Source organism: Microcaecilia unicolor, chromosome 6 (genome assembly GCF_901765095.1).
Source record: "Microcaecilia unicolor chromosome 6, aMicUni1.1, whole genome shotgun sequence".
NCBI classification, from domain to species: Eukaryota; Metazoa; Chordata; class Amphibia; order Gymnophiona; family Siphonopidae; genus Microcaecilia; species Microcaecilia unicolor.
The window spans coordinates 139,661,113-139,672,560 of record NC_044036.1 but is presented as its reverse complement, the minus strand read 5'-3'; the positions used below and the strand labels follow the sequence as shown (position 1 = coordinate 139,672,560).

At 40.6% G+C, this 11,448-nt stretch overlaps 1 protein-coding gene across 2 annotated transcripts in view; it reads right to left on the bottom strand.

The window, feature by feature from the left end:
* Positions 1 to 7,348: 7,348 nt before the first annotated feature.
* The window catches only part of ARIH2 (ariadne RBR E3 ubiquitin protein ligase 2), a 57,832-nt gene continuing 53,732 nt past the window's right edge, over positions 7,349 to 11,448 (bottom strand). For both annotated transcript variants that reach the window (XM_030205543.1, XM_030205544.1), the window contains exon 15: positions 7,349 to 9,762. In XM_030205543.1, the coding sequence (XP_030061403.1) occupies positions 9,691 to 9,762 (72 nt within the window). In that variant the 3' untranslated portion in view covers positions 7,349 to 9,690. The remainder of the gene's footprint in view (positions 9,763 to 11,448) is intronic.

Sequence of the window (11,448 nt, the reverse complement as noted above, 5' to 3'; positions counted from 1 at the left end):
ACTCCACCATAACCACACCATACTGCACTCTTCCTATTTCAGAAAATCTGAAAATTCTTGATCAAAACCTCACACTCGATACCCACGTGAAGAATACAACAAAAAAGATGTTCTACTCAATGTGGAAACTCAAAAGAGTAAAACCTTTCTTCCCGAGAAACATCTTCCGTACCCTAGTACAGTCAATGGTAATAAGTCACCTGGACTACTGTAACACATTGTACGCTGGCTGTAAAGAACAGTCTATTAAAAAACTCCAAACAGCCCAGAATACTGCAGCCAGACTCATATTTGGAAAAACCAAATATGGAAGTGTGAAACCTTTAAGAGAGAAACTTCACTGGCTCCCACTCAAGGAACGCATTGAGTTCAAGATCTGCACGACCGTACACAAAATTATTCATGCAGATGACCCGCTATACATGCTAAACCTAGTGGACCTACCTCCTAGAAACGCCAAAAGATCAGCCCGCAAATTCCTCAACTTGCACTTCCCCAGCTGTAAAGGAATTAAATACAAGCAGGCATACGCCACGTCCTTCTCGTACAGGAGCACACAGCTATGGAACGCACTACCCAAAGCCCTGAAAACTATGGATGTTCTAAGTAACTTTCGCAAATCTTTGAAGACACATCTCTTCAACAAAGCCTACAAAGAGAACCCTTAATGACACAAAATCACCACACCAACCCTCCCAGATACCAAAATAAACCTTTAACACTACCCTATCACCTTCTTCTCTAATTCCTCATCCAATCTCTGCTTATCACTAATTGTATCTAAGATCCTGTCATGACTATGTCATAACAACACTCTGTAAGCCACATTGAGCCTGCAAATAGGTGGGATAATGTGGGGTACAAATGCAATAAATAATAATAATAATTGACATTCAACACTTTTGTGTAAATTTTCACTTTTGCTTTTTTTTAACTGTCTCTTGTTAGAGTAGTTGAGCAGGGGAATTATTCATCTTTGAACAGTCTCAGGAAGTTGGCAGAATACAAATACCACATATATCAGCATTACTGAAACTGTTTTCAGAAAAGCAATTGTTTGCTTCGTTAGTGATAGTACTTTGAGCAAGAGTTCACTATAATACAAACAAAACAAAACCTTAATCTTTTAAATAACTTATTTCACACTGTTGAAATGGACTTTAGCAGCTGCCAAAGATCTTTTCCTATTTTCAGAAAAATGAGCAGCACCTGCCAGGCCAGTATTCTTCACTGCAAGGGCTACAGGTCCAGTGGTAACCCCCATTGAGCCTAAGAATGGTCCTCTGATGTCCCCAAGCTCTTACTACTAAGACCACATTCATAGCAGTTGTGCTGTCTTCTGCTTCTACCAGTTACCTTGCTGGGTAAGCTTGAGACACCTATAGCCCAAACTACTCAATATTCTCATAAAATAGAGACCCACAAAGGAGCCGGAGCTGCTCAGTGCTCAAACTAGCTGAAAGTCCTGTGGCAGCAAACAAAAACAGAATAGCTGTGGTTGAAGAGGCACTGCCAGCAAGATTGTGGAGCAAATAGAGAAGGATTTAAAATAATAATTAAAAAAAAAAAACACTAAGGGGAAGAGTTAGCTTGAAGCAGGTGGAAGTGGAGACAGGACGGTGAAGGCTGATCAGTAGGAATAAGATGGGACCTGGGCTGAGCTGGAAAAGAATCGGAGTGTGTACTAAGAAGAGGAGAACATGCCAATGACAAACTGGGCTCAATAGCACAGTCTGGTTCTCACCCGAGTCCTTGGGGCACACCCAGTAAGAATATCCACAATGGCTATGCATGAGATAAATATGCAAGTACTGCCTTCTTGCCATGCAAATTTCTCTGATGCACAGTCATTGTGGATAACTTGAAACTGCATGGATGTGCCCAAGCACTACATTAGCAAACCAGAGTTAAATCAAATGAATTACAAACATAGACTTTTTAAATAAAAATATTTCACAATTTTCAAAGTCAAACACATTACTTTCTCTTCTTAAATATCAAAGCAAACTGCATCCATCAAATAGCACTAGAGCTGGAAGTAGTACTAGTATAAGCAATTAGCATATTCTGAAGCTGTTGTATGTTGCTTGCACACTGGATTGTGTAGTGGTGGGTTCATGTATGTACATGTGTATACATAAGTCAAAGTAAAGAAGAAATTATTCAAATTACAGTTTTAATGTGACACTGAAGAACCAATGTTGATTTATTCATGGCTATGTTTTCACATTACTTCTCTTCTATAAGGTACTAGGAGCAATCACCCAGCTCAGGAAAAAGCTTTTGTCCTGACATTTGAGTGTTTGAAATTAGATTAATGCAACATACTATTATATGATCTATTTTAACACTGGTTGTTCCTTTTACTCATCTATTCCTCTGTAGATTAAATGTAAGCATAAGATATCTCCAATCAAACACTAAAGAAAATAATGTAATTAGAAATTCACAATTTATTTCAAATAACCACTCAATTTAAAGGCAAACATTCAAAGGGCAGCTTTGTTTCCTGATTTTACAACCTTTCCTGTAAGAAAAAACAAACATCTGTGCCACTTTTCTCAGCCCAAATCTCTCTCAAAGAATGAAGAGACAAAGCAATTGACACTACAACATTCAAATGTAAAAAAAAAAAAAAAAAAGCGATATTTCTCCAAATAGCAACCATCACTTTCTGAAGAAAAGCAGCAAAAAAACCTGTTAGTGTTTTAGCAAATCTCAAGCACAAATCATGTGCATGTTAAGATGAGGTACATCTACAAGCAGCAACAAACAAAGGTTTATTCACCACCTCTTATGAGTCTGGAAGTTCAAGAATGAAACTATTCTCTCCGGCTGCCCCTTTGGAATAGTTGCATCAGTTTCTCCAATGTACTTTAAGGTTTGTGTACTACCAGGCTTTAATGTACAGTACTATATTAGCACACTTTATAGAAGCTGATCACCTTCTCTAATTTGATTTCGGGTAATAAGATGCAGTTATGAGGCTCACAGGAAGGCCTAGGTGCAGTTGTGTGCACTATAGTGCAAGACCACCAGGTTCAATTCCCAATCTCAACTCCTGAACTTCAGGCCAGATGGAACAGGGGGGTTCCCACAAATGCAGCAAATCTCAGATAACATGAGAAAGGACCTAGCGAAGCTTGAAGAATGAGCCAGAATTTGGCAGCTAAGATTTAATGCTGAAAAATGCAGGGTCATGAATTTGGGCAACAAAGGGGGTGAAGAACTTTTGTGTAGAAAAGAGGAGTGGGACTTGGGTGTGATGCTATGTGACGAGCTCAAGGTGGCTAAACAGGTAGAAAAGGTGATCGTGAAAGCTAGAAGGATGCTTGGGTGCATAGGGAGAGGAATGGCCAGTAGGAAAGATGAGGTGATGATGCCTCTTTATAAGGCTCTGGTGAGACCTCATTTAGAATACCATGTACAATTCTAGAGACCACACTTTCAAAAAGATATAAACAGGATGGAGTCAATCCAGAGGGCAGCTACTACAATGGTCAATGGCCTTCGTCATAAAGCATATGGGGACAAAGATCTTTCAATATGTATACTTTGGAAGAAAGGCGGGAGAGGGGAGATATGATGAGACATTTAAATACCTCTATGGCATAAATGTCAAGGAAGCAAGTCTCTTTCAATTGAAAGAAACTTTGGAAGGAGGGGGCATAGGAGAAGGTGATGGGGACAGACTCCAAAGTAACCCGAGAAAATACTTCTTCAGGGACAGGGTGGTGAATTTGTGGAATAGCAGAAAGCTTGGGCAAAGTACAAAGGATCTCTAAGGGAGAGTAAGGGATTGTCGATGGCATGGATGAGCAGACTGGATAGGCCTTGTGGTTTCCTATGTTTCAATATTGCACAGCAGCAGCATCTACTGGCTGGGTCAACTGTACTTGGGCCTGGTTCCCATAGTCTCATCTGTCTTAGCTGGACATCGGCTGCTGGATGACAAGTATAACAAGGAGAGGGATCTGGGCCAGTCCGGATTTTACTTCCATTGAAAGTAATGGAAGTAAAACCCAGACTGGTTCAATCTGTCCTCCTTCTTCTGGAGCCATATGGTAACCCTAGGAGGGGGGGAACCCTGAGTACCTGCAAATAGTGCTCATGGCCTCTTCATTCAGACAGGGCAGGTTCTGACTGAACTGGAAGTCCAAAGAAGCAGGGGGAAGTTGTTATTCCAAAATATATTTAGAAAACAAAGAGGGGCATAATCAAAAGGGACGCCCAAGTTTTGTTGAGGACGTCCTCGCAAAACGTCCTGATGGAGGGGTGTCCCTGACCATATTATTGAAACAAGATGGACGTCCATCTTTCGTTTCGATAATACGGTCGGGGACGCCCAAATCTTGAAATTTAGGTTGTCCCTAGACTTGGTCGTTTCTGATTTTCAGCGATAATTGAAACCAAGGACGCCCATCTCAGAAACGACAAAATGCAAGCCCTTTGGTCATGGGAGGACCCAGCATTTGTACTGCACTGGTCCCCCTGACATGCCAGGACACCAACCGGGCACCCTAGGGGGCACTGCAGTGGTCTTCATAAAATGCTCCCAGGAACATAGCTCCCTTACCTTGTCTGCTGAGCCCCCCAAATCCCCCCTAAAACCCACTACCCACAACTGTACACCACTACCATAGCCCTTATGGGTGAAGGGGGGCACCTAGATGTGGGTACAGTGGGTTTTGGAGGGCTCGCTGTTTCCTCCACAAATGTAACAGGTAGGGAGGGGGATGGGCCTGGGTCCGCCTGCCTGAAGTGCACGGCACCCACTAAAACTGCTCCAGGTACCTGCATACTGCTGTGATGGACCTGAGTATGACAGATGTTTTCTGAGGGTGGGAGGGGGTTAGTGACCACTGGGGGAGTAAAGGGAGGTCATCCCCGATTCTCTCCGGTGGTCATCTGGTCATTTTGGCCACCTTTTTGTGCCTTGGTCGTAAGAAACAAAAAAGAGGAGAGGAAAATCCTCACGCAAATCAAGGACAAAGAAAACGAAAAAGTGAGGACAAATGTAGAGGAGATCTAAAAAACTTTATTGATAATCGGATAACGATCCGACACAACCATGTTTTGGCATCAAAGCCTGCATCAGGGGTCAAACAAATCTTTTTTGATTGACATTTGATTAGAAACCAACAGAAAATGTGGTAATTGGACTTCCTTCAAACTTGGAAATTGAGCAGTCAACTTAGGAGTGCCACAACGGCAATATTCAGAAATGACGTCAATCGTAAGAAAAACACGACCCGGTAAAGTCGTCCAAGTGCTCGTCAGGGACGCCCTTTTTCATTATGGGTCGAGGACGTCCATGTGTTAGGCATGCCCAAGTCCTGCCTTCACTATGCCTCCGATACTCCCCCTTGAACTTTGGATGTCCCTGTGACGGAAAGCAGTTGGGGATGTCCAAAATTGGCTTTCGATTATACCGATTTGGATGACCCTGGGAGAAGGACGCCCATCTTCCGATTTGTGTCGAAAGATGGGCATCCTTCTCTTTCGAAAATGAGCCCAAAAGTATATAAATAAAGTCATTTTTATTGTGTTTTAAACATCAAGGATCTTTGAAAAATTCCATCCTTGAAGATCTATACAGAACTTATGTACATGGAAAGGCCAGCCAAGTGGGGAAAATATCCAGTAACCTTTCCTGGTTATGTTTAACTGGGATATTCAGAACATATGTTGTTAAAAGTACCACTCAATATCCAATTAAATCTTATCTGTAAACAAAGCCATACAAGAGATTTAGTTGGCTTGTGCAGAATATCATGACTCCTTTCTTAAGTGGCTAAGTTTGTGCAGAAACAGATCACAAATTTAGCAAGGCTGAGGGGAGAGGGCAGAACAGGGAAAGAAATTTTGCATTTTGAAGACAGACTTGGATAAAATCTTTAGCAGGGTAAGTTTTTTTTTTTAACTTATGAATTATGATAGGCTGTCTAAAAGCTGAAGCATCACATGTGGCTAAGACTGAAGAAAATAGAGCACACTTTGCTCATAGATAGATGGTAACTGGCAGACTGAGCATTCTGGTACCAGCAATCATTAAACTCTAATGCCAGACATCAAGTGATGTCATGAGCTATTTCAAGTGAGAGGTAGCCAAGGGAGACAGGAATGAAGCACAAATCTGAATAAACCTAGGAATGAAAAACAAATTGGATTCAGATTTATTTCCAACTTTTCAGCTATATATAATAAAATAACATTCCGTCTATTTTCTTGGATGAGTCAAAAGATGGGGTTTGTACAAAAAGACGTCAAAATATTATACCTAGACAAAATTTGAAAACAGATTACCATAAAGCTATGTACTACAAATAATCATCACTTTGCTGTACCACCTCTTCCTCAGTGAAGACATTTGCCATAGCTCAGCTTGCTAAACCTGTTCTAGGGACTCCACAGCCAGTTAGGCTTTCAGGAATCCACAGGAGACCCAGTATATGCAATCTTTAGCTTGTGCATATTCCATTGTGGATTTCCTGAAAATTCACCGGCTGTGGGATCCCCTTATGGGTTTGGAAAGTCCTGCTATGGACATGATATATTGAACAGAATTAAGGTTGTGCTACCTAGATTGCTCAAAACATCAAATTTTCCAACTTGTCTCTGTAACATCATGATCTTACTCCTGGGTCTCCTCTTTTTTTGTCATTTTTCTTCTCATTAATAAATGCTTTTCCCTTTTCACCAATCCTCTCTTCAGTGGTTATGTTATATTTGTATTTTGCAAATGTAGCATCTAATCTGAAGGGGGCTCAGATAAGGATTAGCACCACATCCCAAATAAGTTAAATTTTTAACTGTGGTAGTAATTATACAGGAAGTTTTCGATAACTTTAAAACATTAGTCTCTCTTTGGAAATCAAAAGTCAGAAAGGGCTTAATTGATTTACTTAGTTTTACTGTTTTCTAAAATATCTGGAGTATTGCAGCTTTACCCATAGTGCAATAAGGCATGCCCAGGACCTAAACATTTATTTTATAGGTATTTATTTGGATTTAGCACACACCTTTTCAGTAGTATAGTATTGCAAAGTAAGTTACATTCAGGTACAGTAGGTATTTTCCTGTCCCTGGCGAGCTTACAATCTAATCTGTGCTTGAGGCAAAAGGAGGGTTGTGACTTAGCCAAGGTCACAAGGAGCAGCAGTGGAATTTGAACCCTGCCTTCCCCAGGTCTCAGTCTGTTCATATAACCATTAAGCTACTCCTTCACTCCAAAATCCACAAATATCCTGCACTGAGTAGCTCTCCAAGCTGCCGTCTCAGTTGGAAACTGGGAATAATAGTATTTTAAATGATATTGTGAAAACTAAAAACTTTTAGTGGTTTGTGATTTTTTTTTTTTTTTTTTTTAATTTTGCAACTTTATTTTTCTAAAGTCAGCCATTCTGTACTTGATAGCAAGGCAACCACTCAATAAAATAAATCTCTCACTCTGCCTTTCCAGTGGTAGCTCAAGGCAAGTTACATTCAGGTACAGTAGTTATTTCTGTGGCTGTGGATGACACTATTTCTATTAGACAAGAAGCTTCTCATTTCCAAAAGAACATAACACATGCCATATGTGGTCTGACCAAAAGGTTCACCAAGCCAACATCTTGTCCTTGACAGCGGGAAAGTACCCATTCCTTGCTGCTCACACCCAGGGATCAGCTGTGGTTTCTCCCAGGTTCACCTGGCTTACAATTGTTTATGGATGTTTCTTCCAGGAACTTTTCCAAACTCACCATAAATCAGCAAAATGAAAGGATGAAATAACATGCTAGCTTTGAAAATAAGTTAAAAGTTCTGAAAGAAATGGACGCCTCTTAATGAATATGATCTAATTCAGATGGAGTGAGAACTCACAGTAGCTCATCACCTTAATATGCGCCTCATCCATGCAAGATTATTTGAGCAAAAAATTAAAGCATGGTATAAAAGACACATACATATACTAATTATCAGCAAATAAAAGGTTAACAGCTTAAGGTAAGATACCTTTGAAATATATTGTTGGTCCAATATAGTCCAATAAATAAAAACAAAAGATGATACTGTTTTATTTAAGCTTTTTTATCTGTGTATTTAAGTAGGCTAGCATGCCAACTATACTACTTTACTGCAGATACTGTTGAAATTGTTTCTAGAAAACACTACAGTCAAAATAACATTAATCAGATCATGTGCAATTTTGGGAGCACAACTGGACTGTTTTGCTTTTGTGATACATCTCCAGAACTGCAGGAAATTACCCCACCTTTATTAATTGGTCACTATTATTCCCAGTTTTCTGCAGTGTTCAGTTTTATTCTGAACATTGTTTGGCAATGGCATTCAGCAAGATTAAAGTCCAAGTAATAAGAGATCATATAAGGGCAGAGGTAGAAAGTAGCAGCCTGGTTTTACAGATACATCATCACAATATCAGCTGGTGAACAGAGAGGATCCTCTCTATTACAAACTAAAAAGTCTTGTCCCCAAAATTCATTCTTACACAAGATATTATGCTACGCTAAATCATTCCAGTATGCAACAACTTTGTTAACTCCTAACACGTTTGTAGTGTTACATTCGAAGAATTGAACGGGGCTGTTTAGGGCTCCAATGTTATATTCAAACCTCCGGAAAAATTAATTATGAACAATGATGAGATCAACTTTAGCCTCAAAAGAGCTGCCTATTAGTTTGTTCTGCGCCCAATTCAAGATAAGCTGGAAAATCAAATTCCAGGTACAGTATTACTAGTGCAATCACTAGTACTGACCAGTGAGACGCGTTGAACTGCCAGTCTCAGCAAGGTTAAAAAATGCTGACTTTTTTTTTTGCATAAAATAATCTGCTATACCTGTTCCAGAGCTCAAGACGCTGGGAACACCTCAGCAATACAGTTCTGTGTCAGTAAACCAATTACATCAAATATTTAGCCAAAGATTCAGCTACAATCACATCAGCTAACCAGGATGAAACAGGACAAGAAGGATATTCACAATGTCACCTTGAGCCTCCCTCATCTGTGCCAATGCTTCTGTTTCTGATGCAGAACATGAAGCTTTCATGCTAAAAGAAAAAGTTCCCGTACATACCAGGGACCAAAGAGAGGGCAAAACAGCAGTTGCTTACCCAGTGCAATCACAGATTACTGCTGCAAAGCACATTTATTCAAGACCCTGCATTAGGAGGAGAAAAGGTATCACTTCAGCATATAAAAATTGCTTCAGAGATGAACAAGGTTTGAATGATCGTTAGACTAAACATGAATAAAAGAAAAACACTTCAATGCCAATGTGTTGTTAAAAAGACTTTTCATGTTATTCTAGTTTTTGTTTTTTTTTAAATTATACAACCTTTGAAAAGTCACAAGTTGTAATGATCTAAATACTATTAACAGCCTTCTTTAAAGGAACAAAAAGCCCCAAGACTTACCTACCCACCCTCCCAAGAACAGCCATAAAAAAAAAAATACAGGTGCCAATTAGAAACCTGGCTGCTACTCTGGCAGAAAGAAAAGCTGAAAGATGAGCCAAAAACAGAAGTGGGCTAAATTGTTTTTGTGTCTTTCTTGTGGAGACAAGGGAGGTGAAAGTATGAGAAGTGTCCTTTGCTTCCATTCTTCTAAGCCAATGCGAGTTTTCTGCAGTACCAATGAGGTCTTGCCTTTCACTCTTCCTCCAGAAATCTCCTCTCCTTTCCCCCTTATGTGTCATGAAAGTCCTTCAGCAGCGTTCGTCTCCTTTGCTCTGCAATGTGCATCTGATTCTCTAAGTCCTGAAAGAGGAAATGCTGTTAAGCCAATTATTTCAAATTCAATATCCAAAGACTCTGCTTAGCCAAAGCCAAAAGGTTACCCGACTGCTTGCATCCCTATAAGCTACTCAAGACAATTGCTGCCAACTGTTCAAGCAGTACTGCGACTCATGCACGTTCAAATAACGTGTCTACTGCATCTTTCTGGCAGCGGTCACTTCTTTGGGAATAATATCACATGTAATTTTAACAGTCTAATTCCTATATTCCTTTTGTGCTTTCATAAGTAGCTCATGAATTGCAAGTGGAAGGACATTTACAGAGAACAAGACAACAACCTTTGATGATGAATAAAAAACATATTTGGGCATAAACAGTAGGGGCAGCCAAGGTGGTTTCTGTAATTGCTGGAGTCACCTGACAAGTGCATATCAAAGCACAAAAGGGCCTCCAGAACTGGAATGATGATACAGTCTTTATTAGCTTTTTTCTTTTGCTGCTGCACTTTGTGCACTTCTGGACCCTCTCTTTCTTGCTGTTTGCAAGTGCATATCAAACACACTCCACAACGATATCTTTAGTATGACAGTCTTATGTACGATATAGTCTTCTCTACCGAGATATACCAACAGTGAGGCTTCAGTGCTTTTCTTGTAAAGCATGTATTGAATAGCTTCTATACCCATTCAATAACTAGCCTACAGCTGCTTTTCTTCTCTAGTACCTTGTTTTGTACATTGAGGAGATACTATAAATGTTATGAAGAATGGGTGGAAACTGTGCCTTACAGTTAACAAATGCATATGGACTTACAGCACCTTAGTTACACCTGTTGAGGTGGCGTTAATAGTGAATTGCATCATGTTATCTGTAATGAGGTTATTGGATAGCAAACAGCTTTTCTCCACATTAACTGTGGCGAAAGAACCAGATTCCCCCAACAGTTAAGAATAGCATAAGAATGTAATAGCCATACTGGTCAGACCAATGGTCCATCTAGCCCAGTATCCTGCTTCTAAGTGGCCAATTCAGGTCACAAGTACCTGGTACTTATTTGCATACTAGTAAAAAAGGCCCGTTTCTGACACAAATGAAACGGGCGCTAGCAAGGTTTTCCTTGGAGTGTGTATGTTTGGGAGAGTGTATGTGAGAGTGACTGTTTGAGAGTCAGAGTGAAAGTGTGAGTGTGTGAGAGAGAGAGTGAGTCTGGGTGTGAGTGTGTTTGTGAGAGAGTGTGTGTGTGAGAATGAGAGTGTGTGCAAGTGTGTATGTGAGACACAGTGTGAGAGAGAGTGTGTGTATGAGACCAAGCGAGTGTGTGAGTGACTGTGTGGCACATAGAGAGTGAATGTGATACAGTGTGAGACAGAGTGTGTGAGAGTGAGAGTCAGAAAGACATTGTATATGAGAGAGAGAGTGTGAGCCGTGCCCTCCCAATCCATGGCCATCTGTCCCCTGCCCCCTCCATTCATCCTTTTCCAGCAATTCCCCTCTCTCCCTGAGCCCTGCCCTCCCAATCCATGGCCATCCATGTTTCTCTGTCACCTGCCCCCTCCATTCATTCCTATCCAGCATTTCCCCTCTCTGCCTGAGGCCTGCCCTGCAATCCATATCCATCCATGCCCATCTGTCCCCTCCATTCATCCCTATCCAGCAATTCCCCTCTCCCTGAGTCCTGCTCTTCCAATCCATGCCCATCCATGCTCC